The 18414-nt window shown below is 51.3% G+C and overlaps 1 protein-coding gene across 1 annotated transcript; it reads right to left on the minus strand.

Moving 5' to 3' along the window:
• Nucleotides 1-5205: 5205 nt before the first annotated feature.
• Nucleotides 5206-12708, minus strand: LOC123842536 (carcinoembryonic antigen-related cell adhesion molecule 6-like). The gene is made up of 6 exons (XM_064581623.1): nucleotides 12543-12708; nucleotides 11404-11763; nucleotides 9849-10127; nucleotides 9197-9451; nucleotides 6330-6608; nucleotides 5206-5369 (listed from the first exon to the last, which is right to left on the minus strand). The coding sequence occupies exons 1-6, from the start codon at nucleotides 12604-12606 to the stop codon at nucleotides 5206-5208; spliced, it is 1401 nt and encodes a 466-aa protein (XP_064437693.1). The 5' UTR covers nucleotides 12607-12708.
• Nucleotides 12709-18414: the final 5706 nt, after the last annotated feature.

Consider the following 18414-nt stretch of genomic DNA (forward strand, 5'->3'; position numbering starts at 1 on the left):
AAATAGGAAGATGGGGGTGACTCTGATGGCCCTAGTCTTTTCTCTTCCTCTGAGGAGTCCCAGGCAGATGCAGGAACACTCAGATGTTGGCTCCTTCCCTGGGAGATCTCAAGGCCCCATTTATCCCCTGGGTGGAATGTCTGCTCTGCTGGGAAGGGCAGGTAGATGGCAAAGGACTCTGACACCAGGCACAGGGCTCAGCAGGGAGCAGCTGGGAGAATAGCCCAGGGTTCTGCTCTGCCCTGCTGCCTGGGGGACTCAGCTGGGGCTTGGGAAACAAGATGCTGTGCTCAGGGGTGCTCCAGGCTGGGTGATGGGTGTGTTTCCAAGATCAGGCACCAAGGGTCCGAAGTTACTCATGAAACATTCTTTGCTTATTGTAGACAAGAGAGGGGCCTGACTCTCAAGGGCCAGGAGGTTCCCCAAGAGGCTGGAGCGGACTCCCAACCTCCCTGAGGCCACCCTCTGGGGGCAGCAATCAGCTAAGCGGGGAGCTGTAATGGATGTGCCAACAAGTAACATCCGGACATGTGCAAAGGGTTTAGGGTTCACAGATTAGAGCAGAATCGGGTTGTCCCTGTAATAGCATTCTGCCTCATTGCATCCTCTGTAGAACAGAAATGGGAAGCCTCTCCAGCAGTCCCCCATTGCCTCCTCCCTGCTCAACTCCTGGGAGGAGCTTGGCTGGGACACTGTCCGTGGTGCTGATGACTCCCAGCTACTCCCCGGGCTTGGGAGCCTTGATCTAGTTCTGTCCACACACTTTCCATTCCTAACAAGGAGCATTACGAACAAGGAAGAGGTGGAGAGGGCTGCAGGGAGTGTGCACTGGCCTCTGTCTCCATCCCTCAGGGCAGGGAGGGTGTTGTGGACATCACTGCAGGAAGTGACTCCACAGTCAGATGACCAAGTCCAGGCTGCCCACCAGCAGTTTGTAGTGAAGGAAGGTGATAAACACTCCAGATTAAGTTAAGGATCATGTGATGCAAGACTATAGTGGTATATCTCAGTGAGTCAAAATACTCACAAGCATTCTTTCTTATAAGTGACAGAGGGAGGCACGGGAGGCAGAGCCAGAGGAGAAGATGTGACGGGTGGAAACAGGACACAGACTTCATGTTGCTCTGCTGGCTTTGGGTGGAGGAAGGGGCTACAGCCATGGGAGGCTGGTGGCTACCAACAGCTTGAAAAAGCAAGGAAACACTCTCCTGGAGCCTCCAGAAGAAATAGCCAGGTCAGCACCTTGATTTTTGCTGCTTTACACCACTAAGCTTGCAATAATTTGGTACAACAGTGAGAGGAAACTAACAAGAGGTGTCACCTTGTCTAATCCAACATAGTGTGGGGATAAGGAGGGTCCTAGAGCTGAATAATGATGTGATATTTTGCAGGTTGTTTTTCTTACCTCTCATCTCATGACTGACAACACTCTGTCAATGGCAGACACACTTGTGAATGTGGGTGGGGTACCTTGGTGCTCAGACCACTTTTGTTTGTATAAATGTGGGCACTGCGATGCAAGTGAATCCACGTGGGAAGAGCACCCAACCTGGGGCCTCAGGCAAGGACCAAGACCTGCTGGCCTGGGTGTGGGGAGGGGCTGCAGGTAAGGCACAGGTGGGAGGAGGCCCGTGGACCGGGTGGAAGAGACACTCTGTCCCATCGCCATGGGAACCTGGGTGACAGGAGGGGAAAGCCCCCTGCCTCTGACCCGGGCGCTTATTTGTGGGGAGGAGGTGTGTTTCAGTCAGATCCAGTTCAGGGACAAAAGTGGACACCGATGGGAAGTACTGGGCTAGAGGTCACTGGCAGTGCCTGGGAGGGCCATGCTCAGGGCAGGAATTCTGGGTCTTCCCCACTGGGGTTACTCTGACAGCCTGTCTCTAAGTCACCCCAGAGGTAAGGACATCCTGAAAGCTAGCCTTGGACATAGAGACCTGCCCAAAGGTTTCAGTGAGTTGGATCCTGGATTTGGGGACAGGCAGGTTTATTGGTGAAGGCCACTAGTCAGGGCCACCAGGACTGGGGGAGGAAGGCCGAAGGACTCAGGACACCAAAAAGCTGTGCAGGGGTCCCACACCAGGATGTGTTCCTGCCCACAGCTACTCCTTCCTAGCTCATCTTCATGTGGTCACCAGAGGCCCCATGTTCTGTGCTCCCGACACCCAAACCACATTTATAAACACTGGGAGTGTCTATAGCTTTGGTCCCTGAGCAGTGTGAGGACTGCTGAGTTCTCTCATGGTTTGGCCACAGCTCTGGTGTTCTAGTTAGTGTGGTCCCAATATGTCCACACCACTCACCCCTTCCTCTATCCTGGGGGACAAGAGATGAGGGCTTGGTCAACTCAGAGGTAACATTTCTCTATGTGACCCAGGAGAGAAGAGACCCAGAGTTTCAGGTGAATTTCTTTTCTCTTTTTAGTTTTTTACATTTTAAAATTTTTTTATTAGTGTAAATTCTATACCACACATGGGACTCAAATTCATGACCCCAAGATCAGGAGTTGCATGTTCAGGGTGCCTGGGTGGCTCAGTTGGTTAAGCATCTGACTTCGGCTCAGGACATGATCCCTCGGTCCTGGTATGGAGCTGCATATCCGGGTTCCTGCTTAGTGGGGAGTCTGCTTCTCCCTCTCCCTTTGCCCCACTTCCCCACTTGTACTCTCTCTCTCACTCTCTCAATTAAATAAATAAACTCTTAAAAAAAAAAAGTTGCATGCTCTACTGACTGAGACACCCAGGTACCCCTGGGGGAATTTATGCTAAGAGAAATTACCATTCACAAAAAAAGGGCCAAGGAGGGGATGAGTCCTCTTTAGAGATCCTCTCAGATCATCCCTGGTGGGTCAGGGGTCAGAACACTTTCCCTGGGAACCCCCACTTCCTGGGAAATGGGGGCCTTTGTCCTGGGTTCAGGGCAGCCTGTAGGGGTCTCTAGAAATCAGCAGGGACCTGACCCTGGGTCCATGTCCCTGAATATCTTCAGGGCTTAGAGCCGGTTCTCTGGCTCAGGCTGCAGCTCCTCACCCCACCTAGAGTCTGGGGTCTCAGGAGGGCCCTGGAAGGAGCAGTTCCCAGGGGAAACTAAGAAGCCATTTCTGCTTTGTGGTTGATCTGGCAATAAATGTTTATGTTGGAGTGTTGTAATTCCTGTAAAAGAGGAAGAGGCCTCTTGAGACCCTGTCACCTTCTTAGAACATATCTGGTGACTTTCAGGTTCTAGGCCCACCTGGGCTGCTCTCTGGGAGCCTGGCTCTGTGGCAGGTGTCTGCCCCAGGCCCCTCCTTCCTCCCACAATGCCCTGTCCCCCTTGCTCTCTTGCTTCCTGAACCTGAAAACACAGCCAGGGGCAGGATGGGCGCAGATCTTCGGCCCCCTTGGGCATCGGGGACCAGAGCAGTCATTGCTCACACTCACCTGGTAGATGGGAACGGCTGTGGTGGGGCTGGGCAGGGAGTGCTAAACAGGAGAGAATGGGTGTTGGTAGTCAGAGAGGGAGGGTCATTTCTCTACAGAAGTGACCACTTCTGCCTCTGGAGCAGCCTTCTCCAAGCCTGCTGACCCACACCCCAGGCTCCAACCACTGCCCAGGACCCCTGGCTGATGCTCCCAGTGCCCACCCTGCCCCTGGCTGGACTCCAGGGTTCTCCTTTGGCCAGCTCAGGGGAGCAGGGACAACTCAGGACATGCTGGGGGTGGTCCTGCCCCTGAAGAGGGTCCACTCCTGGCCAGAACAGGGCTTGCCTTGTCCTGGCTACTCTGGAGGAAGCAAGGTCTGCTCTGTGCTGCTGAATTGGCTGGTTGCTCTGCCTTGAGTCTGCACAGCCTGGACCCCAGTGGAAAGAGTGGTGCAGGGGGTGGGCTTACCGGAGATGCAGAGCTGCAGGCTGGACCATGGCCTGGGGACAAAGACAGGAGTTAGCACCAGGGCTGTGAAGAAGCTTGGGGCCACCCTCCAGGAGGGGACAGGTCCTCAGCTCTCAGAGAACAGGGAAGCAGGAGCACCTCCCAGGGACAGACCCACTGGCCATGTTAGGGCCCATGAGGTCAAGGTGCTGACCTATGACCTAGATTCCACAGGTCAGGGTGTATGGCCATTTGAGGTCCCCTGAGCTGAAGCCACAGAGAAAGGGTCAGAGGCCCTGGGGAGTGACTGGCAGGAGTGGACAATGTGGGCAGGACTATGGGGCTCCAGGTCCCACCCACGCTGAAGATATACTCACGGGGGGTGGATGCTGGGCAACAGAGCTCTCTGAGATCACGCCAGCCACTGGCCCTAGGAAAGATCAGGCTTACGTGTGAGGGGTGCAGGGAGAGGTCACAGCTTTGGTGTCAGAGCAGGGGACAAGCAGGATCCTCGTTCCAGGCAGGGGTTAGAGACCCCCTCTCTCCACCAGTGCTGTTTAGGAGAGGACAGGCCCAGGAGAGGGGATAAGGAAAGCCTTTGGAGCATGTCCTCGGCCCAGAGGGGAAGACACTCAGGCTGATGGGCATCTAGGAGAAAGTGTGCAGAAAAAGAATGGAGGACCCAGGAAAGGAATCAAACATGAGGGTTTGTCTGAGTGGAAGGGTCAAGCCTGCAGCTATGTGTGCAGGACAGTTGGGGAGCCCCGGGTAAGCTAGATCCCTGAATGTGGTGCCCCTGCTGTGGCCAGACCTTCGCCCCCTCAGACCAGGAGACGCTGAAATGTGATAGTGGACCATCTTTTATCTCCATCTGCCTGGACAGGAGGCATAAAGGACATCCCAGGACCTCCCCCTGGCCAAGCCCAGGTTCTCTGTCCTCACAGATCAGGGGCTGTGGTTCCTGCATCTGCCATTTGGAGGATGATCCTACCTGGCCTGTCAGGATCTTCCACTCGCCATTGTGTAACCTTGAACAGGACCAGCCTCCGATCCTGAGGCCGCAACTCCCCCTCACAGGGAGTGTGGACATAAATAAAACACAGGAGGTGCTGTTTATTGAGCACTTAGCGCTGGAAGCACCACTGCAGGTTTGCCAATTGAACCAGGACAACCCTGAGGGGCTGTTTCCTAATTGCCCCTAATTTATAACTGAGGAATATGTGAAGGAAGCACCCCGGTCAGCAGCTGGTGAGGAAGGAGCCAGAGGGAATGAGAGGGAAAATCCAGGGGAAGTTGGGTGCCTGGAAGAGCCAGTCCAGAATCCTAGGTCAGGCCGAGGTCTCCTCCTGGCCGGGGGTCAGCTGGGGGACAGGATCAGCTTCTGGGAAATGCCATCGTACCTTCCAGTCCTTGTGTGGAACAGGAGACAACCCAGGGCGGCCGCCAGTGCCAGTCCGACCAGGACCCCGACTGCAATGCCAATGATGGACCCCACAGGGAGGCCTGTGGTGCTTCTTTCATCTGAAATAAGAAGAGAAAGGGAGGGGAGTGAGTCCCAAGTTAAATCTGGGGAAGCCAGGAGGGGCCGTGGGGGAAGGGCCTGGTTAGGGAGGAAGGAAAGGCCACTGAAGTCCGGGTGGTGTATGTTTTCTCACCACAATGTCCCCACCCCCTCGACCCTTGCACCATTCTGTTCCTCAGTGAAACCCTGGACTTACTCCAATCTTCACATTTTATCCCCACTCCTGGGGCCAGCCCTGGCATCCTATTCATTTTGCTCTCACATTATGCCTTTTCCCCTTGTCTTCTGTTCCATCATCATTGATGGTATTAGAAGGAGGTCCTTAACAGTCCACTCTTCACTGATTAAAGAGAATAGTATTAGGTGACTGCTTTTGAGGTTGGCTCTGTGCCAGGCATGTGGGAAATAATTTAGGATTATCTCATCTGCTGCTTCGCTGTCTGTGAGGGGGCCTGGTGTCACCCCCACTGTGCAAAATGGGTATCTGAGCATGTAAAGGGCCTCAGTAAATCAGTGAAGGTCACAGAGCTGGAAGGTGACAAGACAAATCTTAATCCCAATTCCCTGAGATGTTACAGCTTGTAACAAAAACGTTAATAACAAAAGAACAATAGCTGCTAAGTTTGATTGAGCCCGAATCTGTGTATGATGCCGTCTCAGGATTTCATCTCATGAACTCATATTAACAACCCTCACAACGGCCTTGAGATCTAGCTGTTCTTTCCAGTTTTCTAGATGAGGGAACAGGCTCAGGAGGATGAGCATCCTGCCTGAGGTCCAATGGCTGGTACATATCACAACCAAGATGCTAACAAGACACGTTTAATTCCCGGGAATTTTATCCAAATTTCCTTAGAGGCTCTGAAGGAGGCTCACACCTCCTCCAGGCCCACATCCATTTTATACCCCTGTCAGTAAAATATACAGGGAGGATGGGGGAGAGGTTGGGGGTCACTCACAGCTCACATCCAGCCTGATGGGGGCACTTTTGCTGGAATTGCTTCGGTTGGAGACCTCACACTGGTAATTCCCGGCATCCTCCCTCTTGACAGGGTGTATGGTGAGGGTGCTGTTGTCCTGGGACAGCTTCATTCTGTCCATGAGCTTTAGACTCTGGCCATTGAAGAACCAGTGGATGGAGACCCCAGTGTTATTTGTGGAGCAGGTCAAGACCACAGAGTCTTTATTGTCTGTGACTATGGTGTTGCTGGCCTGGACAGAGGGTTGGGTCACTGGCTCTGTGGAGAAACACAGGAGGTGATGGAATGAGAACTGGCCTGGGGCCTGGGGTCACACTCCTTCCTCTGAGATGACAGCCACTCCTAGGACCCCAGCGAGATGTGTAAAGGTGCCCCAGAGGATGGCCCTGCTGTCTGAAGAAGGATGAGTGTCTTTGTTCAGGTGATGATCTGTAAGGAGAGCGCTGTTCCTACCCCTCTGACCCTCAGTCATGTGTCTGCTCTACCTGAACATCACTGTAGTATCAGCACCAGGAATGTCTTCTAAGCCTACATGTCCAGAAGCAACCTCATTATCATGAGGAATTTTTTCCCATGGACTTCGGTGTGATTTTCTTGAACTTTTGTGACTTTAAAAGATCAAGCCTCATTCCTTTATACCTTTCCATGTATTTTGGAGGACGAAGACTCGCAGCCGTTCCATCTCTGTGTCCAAGGCACCTTCATGTCAAGTAGGGAAGGCATTTATACTGTTATAATTTACTAGGGAATGAGAGCCACCTGCACCATCTTCATAACCTTAGGAATCAAAGAGTTTTCAATCTACAGGTTTTCTCACTGTGAAGAAGACTTTTACGTCCAGATCTGTGGCTTGACTCTCCTGGTGAAAAACTTCTGTCGAGTGGTGGTTACTGTGTACAGAATACTGGCACCCTTACAAATAGAAGGAAACTTCTGCAACATAATAAAAGCCTTTCATGAAATGCCCACAGCTAGCATCACACTCCATGGTGAAAGAGTGAGAGTATTTCCTCTAAGATCAGGTAGAAGATAAACGTCCCACTTTCACCACCCGTATTCAACAGAGTACAGCAGACCAGGCAAAAATAATTAGGAGGAAAAAAAAACACAGTGCAATCAAGTTGTAAAAAAATAAGTACATTATGTTTGTTTGCACATGACATGAAATTTTATATACAAATCCCTAAAGAGTCCACTAAAAACTGTTGAACTAATAAACAGCTTCAACATATTTGGGGGATAGAAAATCAACATACAAAAATCACTGCGTTGCTAACACTAACAATGAAAAACCCAAAAAAGAAAGAGGAAAACCATTCTATTTGCAATAACATTAAAAAGAATAAAATACTTCAGAAAAAAGAATCAAATACTTAGGAATTAACTTAATTAGTAAGTCAATAGACTGTATATGGAAATATATAAAACATTGCTGTAATAAATCACAGAGGACACAAATAAATGGAAAGACATCCCATGTTCATGGTGATGAAACTTAGTCTTGTTAAGATGACAGTGTTATCCGAAGAGATGCACAAATTCAGTGTAATTCCTACCAAGTTCCTTTTTTTAAGATTTCATTTTTAAGTAGTCTCTACACCCAATGTGGGGCACAAACCTACAACCCCAAGATCAGGAGTCTCATGCTCCACCAGCTAAGCCAGCCAGGTACCTCTCTATCAAATACTTAATGAAATGTTTCACAGAAAGAAGAACTTCCAAAAATTCACACAGAGATTCAGAAGCCTCAAATAGGCAAACTTATTTTGAAAAAGAACAAAGTTGGAGGACTCCTACTTCCTAACTGCAGAGCTACAGTAACTGATAATAATGGGGTCTGGTATAAAGACAGACATAGAGACCAATGGAATAGAATAGGCACCCCAGAAACAAACCTTGTCATATGTGGTCCAGTGATTTTCAAGAAGGTTGTCATGACCATTAAATGGAGAAAAATATCTATTCAACCAATGGTGTTGGGAACAATGGATAACCATGCAAATGAATGAAGTTGGACCCGATCTCACATCATGTACAAAAATTAACTTAAATAGGTCAAACATCTAAACATTAGAGTCAAATAGTAAAAGTCTAGAAACAAACATAATGCAAAAACTTACTGAAACTGGATTTCCCAATGATTTCTTAGATATGACACCCAAAGCAAAGACAATAAAAGAAAAAATAGATTAATTGTATTACATCAAAATGGAAAACTGTGCATCAAAAGACAGAATCTGGAGAGTGGTAGTACCAGTTATGGAATTAACAGGATATAGGGATGAAATGTACAACATAGGAAATATAGTCAATGGTATTTTAATGGGGCTGCATGGGGTCAGATGGGAGCTACATTGTGTTGAATAGAGCATAACATAGAGAGTTGTCCAATCACTATGTTGTACACCTGAAACTATGTCACACTGTGTGTCAACTAAAGTTCACTAACAAAGAAAATGTGAGGGCAATCCATGGATTGGAAGGAAACATTTGCAAACCATATCTGTAAGAGGTTAATATCCGGATTATATAAATGACTTCTGCAATTCAACAACAACAAAAAGCAACTTGACCCTTAGGATCCTTCTTCCCTATTTGCAAAGTCCCATTTTATGCATGGGGCTTTCTGGAGCTGAGAAGCCCCCTCCCCACATTCCAGGCTGGACCCAAGGTCTACCATACAATCAGAAAGCAAGGGGAGGAAGCGACTGCAGACATGTAGGGGGAGAGTTCAGGGACAGATCTGGGATTTGCTAGTGGGAAATAACTTCTTCTAGGCTCTTTTCTGAAAGCCAGACAGACCCTCACCACAGCGATCCATGCAGATGCTCCAGGGATCCACTTACCAGAGACTGTGATTGTCTTGACTGTGGTCTTACTGAGGCGAATGCCAGAGTTATAGGCGAGGCAGGTATACGATCCACCATCATTCGCAGTGATGTTGGGGATAAAGAGCTTCTGTGTGAATGGCTGGGGCCTCCCATTGATAAACCAAGAATACTGTGCGGGCGGGTTAGAGGCTGCGTGGCAGGAGAGACTGAGGTTGGCCCCTGGATGGTAAGAGGAGTCTGGTGGGGAAATGGTGGGGGCGTCCGGGCCATCTGGAGCAAACAGAATAAAGGCACAGGTGATGTAATCTGAGGGAAGAGGAAGCTCCTGGTCTGTATTAGGGCCACAGTGTCCCTCTGAGCTGGGTCCCAATCTTGTTTGAGAAAGTCCCAACCATAAGCCCCCTGTGTTCACTGAGCCTGGGTCTAAGACATTCACCTGTTTCCCCTCAGAGGCTGGTGACCCTCTCAGGGAGGAACAGCCTGTCCCCTCCCAGTCTTGGCTTAGGCTGGGCCTGCCCAGGATTGTCTGGGACCAGAAGCCATGGCCAGCCTGGGGGTCCAGCTGAGAGTCATGGACTCAGACCCCAGAAGGATAGTTGCAGCCTGGCCCCCGGCAGCATGGATTTGGGCTGGCAACCTGGGCCAGGTAGGAAGGGAAGTTACTCACAGAGAACATTCAGGGTGAATGGGTCACTACGACCAGTACTCCCTGGGTTCCGAATTTCACACTCATAGGTTCCTGTGTCATTTCTTGTGACACCATGTATAGTGAGAGTCCTGTTGTCCAGGGAAAGCTCCAGCCTGGTGCTGGCCCGGAGGCTCTTCATGTTTACTGACCACAGGTAGCTTGTGTTCTGTGTCTGAGGTCCACACATTAGTACAACAGAATCCACATTCTCCACGGGGTCAGAGTTGTTGCTTGCGATGTTGGATTTGGGTAACTCCGCTGTGCAGACAACAGAAAGAACATTGCCCTGGGTGGTTAGTACATGAAATTTCTCCAAGGCATCTATTTATTTAAAAAGTTTTTATTTATTTATTTATTTATTTAAGAAAGAGAGAGAGAGAGCGCACACATGGAAGCAGGTGGAGGGGTAGAAGGGAGAGGGAGAGGAGACTCCCTGCTTCCTGGGGAGCCACATCTCGGGCTTGGGCTCGATCCCAGGATCCTAGGATCATGACCTGATTTGAAGGCAGACACTTAACCGACTCAACCCCCCAGGGGCCCCATTCCACAAGCATCTTGAATCAGAGTTGGCATCTCTCACCTCTCAGCCAACCTGAGGCCTTCAAAGACTAGGCAGGTGTGTGTAGCTCAGGACAAATGCATGAGCATCTGAGCACTAGGAGAAAGTAAAGCCCCTGCTCTGTGTGCTGACAGCAAGGCTGTCTCCAGACTCAATTAGAGAGCAGCATTTGGTCCTGGAAGACACAGGACAGAGTCAGAGACAGCCCCGGACCTCTCCTGGCTCTGCACTGACCTGCCAGCCCAGCCTGGGGATGGGGGTCTGAGCAGAAATGACACCCGGGGACAGCAGGAACAAGCCCGGAGGTCAGTCCAGTACTCAGGTCCCAGGGCCTGGACAGCAACTCTGCCCAGCTGTTTGATAATGAGTGACATGAGGCAGTGACCCCATCCATGGCAGAGCCGAGTCCAGTGACCAAGCAGAGAGCGAGGGGATGAGCAGGAAGCAGGGGTGGTGAGGGAATGAATGATGCATCATCTCTTCAGAGAGGCATCCTGGGTACAGGATCCTAGCAGATCTGGCCACCAGACTCCTTGCCCTCCAGCGGGAGAGACACCCGCACCGTTCACTCCTTCCCTCCTAACAAAAGCAACTGAGTTGCTCCCAGTCAGCTCTGCTCAGGAGCCCTAACCCCATCCTGGCACAGACTCCCCAGGGTCACTAGAATCAGCAGCCCCAACACAGGGGTCTGGGCAGGGGCTTTCTGGGCTGAGTTCTGGTGGGGATCCCAGAGGCCCCTCAGGACTTGTCCTGCCTGGGGCGCGCAGAGTTCTAGATCCCTGAATCTGGATTCTGGGAAAGGAATTCTAATCTAATTAAGTTGTGTTCACTGTGTGTGTCCTGTACTAAATGCTCGAACCCCCCACAGGACATAATGTGGAGGGGAATGGAGGCCCAGTTCAGGCCTGTGAATCCTGTGTGTGTGAAGTAGAATTCATCCCACCCAACACCAGAGGTGAGAGAGGAATTACTCACGGAATACACGCAGCTGTCCTGTTCCTTGGTCAACTTGAAAATTTCTCTTTGTGATTTGTATGGTGTAGTATCCTGTGTCCTTCAGGTTGATGTTCTGGAACAGCAGGGATCCATTGGGGTATATTGTCTCTCTGCCGCTGTGTGCAGGCCCTGGGATAATTACTTGTGTGTCTACTGCATATGATGCAATTTGACGGCTGGGCTCTACAGTTTCCCCTCGGAACCAGCCATAGCCTATAGGATCCCCAGGCAGATTGTGGACGAGCAGAAGAACATCCTTCCCTTCAGCAACATTGGGCGGCACTGATTCCACAGTGACTTGGGCAGTGGTGGCCGGGTTCCAGAAGGTTAGGAGTGAGACTAGGAGGGAAGGGAGAAGACAGGTCAGTGTTTGGACCTATTTGTTGGGAGGGAAAGCTGGGGTCCTGGAGAGAGGGCAGATCCTAATCCCCCAGCCTCGGGGTGTGTGTGTGTGTGTCTCCTGCTGGTCAAGGTCAGGGGCATGACCACACTACTTCAGCGCCTCTGAACTTAATTTCCTCTGTTTCCAACCCTTTTCCTCACATGTCTGTCGCTCACTCCCTCCCTGCCCTCAGATACCTGCTCCCACTCAGGCGGTCCTGGGGAGAGGTCTGCCCTGAGCGCCTCCTCTAAAGACCCTCTGTCTTCACGTTCTGACCTTTCCCTGCTCTGTTCCCTTCATGGTGCTTGTCAGGACCTGACATCACATTCTAGACGTCTCTGCGTGTCTGTCTTCCTCCCCATAGAAGTGAGCTCAGGGAGGGCAGGGACTCATCTGATCTGTGCTGTACCCCAGGGGTGGGGCAGGCTGCAAATACCCGGGGTTGAATGAATGTGGCCCCAGGGCTCTCCAAGTCTGGCGTTTGTCTGTCAAGATCTCAGGTTGGTGGGAAGGGGCAGCGATTAGGGTCCCTGGTTGTTGTTATCAGTTTCAGAATTCAGTCCTCAGTGATGAGTAACTTGGGAAACAGCCCTTGGCTCCCCACTTCCAGATCATGAGATTTTCCCGTCCTGCCCTGCTCCCCTGTCCCCTCTCAGAGCCCTGTCCTCCCCGGGAGACCCCAGCCAGCCTTTCTCTCCCATCCTCGCGCCCCCTCGCAGGGGATCATCCCTCTCACCTGCCAGCAGGACCTCCTGCCAGGGGACGCGTCCTCCTCGGGGAGGGGCCGACGGGGGCTCCATGGTGCCTGCTGCCCGGTGCGTCCCTCCCTCTGGGGGAAGAGCTTCTGCTCCAGAAACGCTCAGGAGCACTGTCGTCCTGTCCTGTCAGCTGTGCAGTCCTTCCTCCCTCCGAGCTGGGCGGCCTCTGGGGGCAGGAGCGCTGGGCGGGGTCACGTGGGCCGGGGGGCGGGGTCTCTGCCAGGGCCCCGCCCCTCCCCTCCCCTCCCCTCCTCTCTCCTCTCATCCTCTCCCCTCTCTCCTGACTCCCTTGTTCTCTTCTTCCCCTTTCATTTCTGTCTTCATTGCGGTTCCCTGGGAACAGCTGAGGCCTCTCCGTCTTCAGCTGTGCTTTCCCGCCATATGCGAGAGCGCGCACACGCCCTTGTTTGGACAAACACAAGCCTGTGGCGTTGGGGTCCGGTGACCCCCACAGCTCGGGGTCAGGGTGCAGGGTCAGCGCCCCCACAGCCCTCTCTCCTCCCCGTGTGGCTTTCCCTTCAGAGCAGGAGCCTGGGGGCTGCCTCAGGAACCCTTGTCACAGGGATGTCACCCCCACTGTGCGCTGGAATCACCTGTGGAACTTTATCAAGACTGTGGATGCCCAGGGCGCTTGGGTGGCTCAGTCGTTAAGCCTCTGCCTTCGGCTCAGGTCATGATCCCAGGGTCCTGGGATCGAGCCCCACATCGGGCTCCATGCTCCGCAGGAAGCCTGCTTCTCCCTCTCTCACTCCCACTGCTTATGTTCCCTCTGTCACTGTGTCTGCTCTGTGAAATAAATAAATAAAATCTTAAAAAAAAAAAAAAAGACGGTGGATGCCCAGGTGACACCCAGAAATGCTGCTTCCGCAGATGCCCAGCCAGGCTGAGACCCCATGATGTGGGGGTGGGGCCGCCTCTCCCTCTCCTGAGCCCACAGAGGGTCTGCAGACCCTGTGAAAATGCAGATTCTGACTCAGCAGGTGTGGTGTGGACCCCAGAGTCTGCCTCTAACAAGGTCCCAGGTGATGCTGATCGTCCTGGCCCGGGGAGCACACTCTGAATAGCCAGACTGAGGGGGACCCGGTTCTCTTAGAGGATGGCCCTTCTCCCTACTCCAAGTTGGTCTCTGCTGAGTCCTAGCCTTGAGTCTGTGGGCACACAGAGCCCCAGGGTCCCCAAATCCAGTGGATTATTTCTGTTGTAACAGAGAATCCCAGCTGGGCACCGGTCTCCCCAGTGTTCTCACAGCTCTGGGGAGGTTGGATTGACTCCTGGCAGTGAGGTCCCAGAGATGACTCTGGGGGTGAGAAAGGAACAGGCCAGGTGATGACTGGTGAGGGACCCACAGTCCATCTCTGGGTGTCCCTAGCCCGGCCTCTGCTTTCAGGGACAGAGACCCAGGACCAGGTGTCTCACGAGCTCAGTTCCCAGATGGGAAGGGGGTTTCCTGTGTGTCCTGGGAAGAGAAGAGGTGGTGGGAGTTCAGGTGGCTGGGGCTCCCAGGAAGGTTTTGAGGAGACCCTCCCTCAGGGTCTGTTGGCTGAACTGTTGCCCAGACATTGTCCATGTGCCCCTGAGTGTCCTGGGCAGCCCGTGTCCTCTGCCTGGGGGACTTTGCTGTGGTTACCTGCCTCCTGAATCCCCCCGGTGGTGCCAGGCAGGGAATGGGTTGCTGCACAGGGACCCCTGACAAATCAAGGGTCTTCTCCCTAGAAGGAGTGGGCAGGACAGAACAGACACATGGGAGGGTCCCAGAACGGTCTGTTGGAGAAAGGGATGGAAACCAGGCTTCTCCACCTCCTTAGCCAAAGCCAGGTTCAGGGTTTAATGTCCTGTGTGTTGTCTGCATGTCCCTATGTTGCCCCCCTGGAGGCGATTCTGGGGCCACACCAGGGATGCTGATCAGGTTCCCAAGGATGTGTGTGGCCCTGAGCCCTGGATAGTATTGAGGGATTGGTCAACCTGAGCCGTGACTCCACCCCAGGTGGGTCCTAGACTGCCTGACTCCATCCCAGGGCAGAGTGAAATGAGGGAGAGGACAGGCACTGTCCAGAAGATTCCTGATCCTGTGTCAGGAGAATTGTCAACCCAGAGAGATATGCTCCCTCAGCAGGAGCTCTCTGTCCTCAAGATTTCAAGGAATGACCTTGTAGGGGTCTTTTGAGACTTTGAGGACAAGGCACCAGCCTGGGAGGCTGAACACCACCATGCTCTGTCTCCCCATCACAGTACTGGGGAGATTCCTTCCAAGTCATCTGTGTCCCTCTCTCTGCTCTGCTCTAGGTCTCCCCACAGGAACTAGGAGCTGGGGCGGCTCCACCCGGAGAGTCAGTTGAGGGATCCCAGGGCTGCCTCTGTGAAAGGGGAGGAGACCCTCAGTCCCGGGGAAACACAGGCACATCCTGGGTTCTTCTGTCCCGTCTACCTGGGACGTTCCCCCTTGTTCCCCAGGACTCCTTGGGCTGCCGAGAAACCTTCAGGGAGACATAGCAGGTGTCCCCACAGACCAGGGGCCCTCAGCATGACTTGCCTCTGGACGTGTTTGGAGGTCAGTGTAGGGCTCTGAACTCCCCTGGTAGTAACTGCACCTAGGGTGGTGATCCAGGGTTTGTGGCAGGTCAGATCTCTGAGAGAAGAGGAAGGACACAGGCTGCCCACCCAGGCCCTCTGGGGAGAGAAGTCAGTCACAGACAGAGATGGGTGGGGGTGTCCGTGTTCTGGGAGTGAATGGGGGTCTGACCTCTAACTGTAGGAGGCCCCTGTCGTCCCTCCTGAATCTAGGAGGGGGAAAGCCCTGCCAGCCTTGCAGGGACAGCCTCGGGCACGTGCTGCCCCCCTCCCATGCTGATGCCAGGGGCCTGGGTCTGCGGGGAAGAGGCACCGACCCCAGGTGAACGGGGGTGACTTCCATTGTGTGGTTTCCCTCATGCCTTCAAGGAGTATTTACAGGGCTTCTGTGACGTGTCAGGCCCTGGGCTGGGTCCTGGGAGCTCCACAGAGAACAGGAGAGTGTGGGCCCTGGACTCGTGGGGTTTCCCTTGGAACAGGGCCACGGGCAGTCAGGAAATCATGGCACTAAGGAGTCAATTAGAATCGAGAGAAGGGCCAAGAAGGGAAAGTGTCTGGTGGGTCTGGAGCATGTGAGGGGGTCTTAGCTGATGGGGGTACCCATGGAGCACTCCTGAGAAAGTGACCTGGGGCTGAGACCGGAAGTGTGAGTGGACCTTCGCCCCTCTAAGGGCAGAGGGTGTGGAGGGACTAGCTGCCCATAGAAGGACCGGTCTCAGCGGGCAGACGCCTGGCTGGCTGGAGGGGCTGACGGGGTCCAGTGTGGGGAGCCTGGAGAGCCAGGAGGACGGTGACTGGGTGAGGCTGGGGAGGGTCAGACCCTGCTGGGCTGTGGGTGCTGAGGAAGGCGCCCAGGTGTAGAGCAGCTCTGCCGCCCTCTGGTGGACTGTGCAGGAAATGCGGACGAAAAAGTCCTGCTATGTAGTTTTATTTAAATTTGTACTTTAAGTAATATTTCATATATGAATGTATAATCTTTAACCACTTCATCGCATTATACTTGAAATATAAGAAACCCAACATATTGAAAGTATACAATTTAAGACGTTTTGCCACAGGCATACAGAGAAGTCATTCCTACATGAAGATACTGATTATGTCCCTACCTCTCAAAAATCTCCTCATGTCCTCTTTATTCCTCTCATTCTGCCTGCTCTAACCCCCCTTCCCCATGTTTCCATGAAACCTTACATTTGCTTTTGTTGTTATACGTTAGTGTGCATTTTTTTTTTAGAATTTGGAAAGTTGATTCATACAATATGATTTGGGGCCGGTTTTACTTCTTTACTCAGCGTGTTTAACTGATTCATAACTTTGCTGTCTAAGGAATTCTGGTGTGATAATTCACAACTGGTTACTACTTAGTTTTCACTAATGACTAAGGCTTCTAATCGTGTAGAATTCTGCTAAGTATAATTAAGACTGATGAAAATCAGGGAAGCACCTCTGTAGTAGAAAAGTAGCAGATATGTAAGAAAGGGAAGCAGGTATGTAAGGAATGGGAATACATTTTTGTTAAAGGTAAAAAAAGATAATTTTGTCCTAAATAAGACTGATTGTTTAAAAAGAAGTGCCTTGGGGCGCCTGGGTGGCTCAGTCATTAATCATCTCCCTATCAAGCCAGGCATCAGGCTCCCTGCTCAGCGGGAGGCCTGCTTCTCCCTCTCCCACTCCCCCTGCTTGTGTTCCCTCTCTCGCTGTGTCTCTCTCCATCAAATAAATAAAATCTTTTTTAAAAAATTAAAAAAATAAAAAGAAATGCCTTAGGACAACATCTAAATCCAAAGGAAATTCGTAGAAGTTTTGTAAAGGGAGAGCTTTGGAAAAAAGTTTTCTTTTTTTTTTTTAAGATTTATTTATTTGTGAAAGAGAGAGAGAGCTGAAGCAGGGAGAGCAGCAGGCCGAAGAAGAAGCAGGCTCCCAATTGAGCAAGGAGCCCGATGTGGGGCTCGATCCCAGGACCCCGGGATCATGACCTGAGCTGAAGGCAGATCTTAACTGACTGAGCCACCCAGGCGCCCCTGAAAAGAATTTTCATATGTGGTCAGGATGGACTAAGATCGAAATAAATGGGTTTTAAAGGGGAGCTGGTAGAAGATGGAAATTCTGCTTTCTTTCAGTTAAAAAAGATGAAGTTTTCTTAAATTAATGGTAAGAAAATATAAACAAAGTTGTTTTCTCTTTTCTGTATCTGCCCCGGAAAACCAGTTTCTATATTTTGTCTTTTTAGGTCTTTGATTACTTAGTAATCTTCTCAGTATTAAAGGAGCTATGTTTTGCAAACAACTGTATGACCCTGCATATTTGGCTTTGGAATCTTGCTGTCACTTTGCTCAATAAATCATTAAGGTTTGGGTTTTATAATGATCTGTAATCCTACTTTTAATTTTTTTTATTTTTTTAAAAAGATTTTATTTATTTATTTGAGAGAGAGAATGAGAGACAGAGAGCACGAGAGGGAAGCGGGTCAGAGGGAGAAGCAGACCCCCCGCTGAGCAGGGAGCCCAATGTGGGACTCGATCCCGGGACTCCAGGATCATGACCTGAGCCGAAGGCAGTCACTTAACCAACTGAGCCACCCAGGCGCCCCGATCTGTAATCCTACTTAGACACATGCTTTATAACTCTCTGAGGTTTTTAACAAACTTCCCCAAGATTTAAAGTGTAAATGAGGTCCTTTTGACCAATTAGGCTTGTTTATTTTGTATGTTAAATTACCTGGGGGGCACCTGGGTGGCTCAGATGGTTAAGCATCTGCCTTCGGCTCAGGTCATGATCCCAGGGTCCTGGGATCGAGCCCCACATCGGGCTCCTGGCTCAGCGGGGAGTCTGCTTCTCCCTCTTCCTCTGCTTCTCCCACTGCTCATGCTCTCTCTATATATATATCTCTGTGTCTCAAATGAATAAATAAAATCTTAAAAAAAAAAGGGGGGGCGCCTGGGTGGCTCAGTTGGTTAAAGAGACTGCCTTCGGCTCGGGTCGTGATCCCAGGGTCCTGGGATCGAGTCCCGCATCAGGCTCCCGGCTCGGCGGGGAGCCTGCTTCTCCCTCTGACCCTATCCCCTCTCATGCTGTTTCTCTCTCTCTCTCTCTCTCTCAAATAAATAAAAAATTTTAAAAAAAATTAAAAAAAAAAGTTACCTGGAAAGCATGGTAAATCAAATAATGAAAGGCTTAGGTTATGTTATCTGGGCAAATGCTATAACTGTTCTAAAGATGATATGCATTCCTAAAGTTTTAATATGTTTTGGTCATAGGGTCATCACTTAACGTTCAAATTAT

Source organism: Mirounga angustirostris, unplaced genomic scaffold (genome assembly GCF_029215605.1).
Source record: "Mirounga angustirostris isolate CCGP_5_RB_7025 unplaced genomic scaffold, mMirAng1.0.hap1 SCAF_16, whole genome shotgun sequence".
Classification (NCBI taxonomy): Eukaryota; Metazoa; Chordata; class Mammalia; order Carnivora; family Phocidae; genus Mirounga; species Mirounga angustirostris.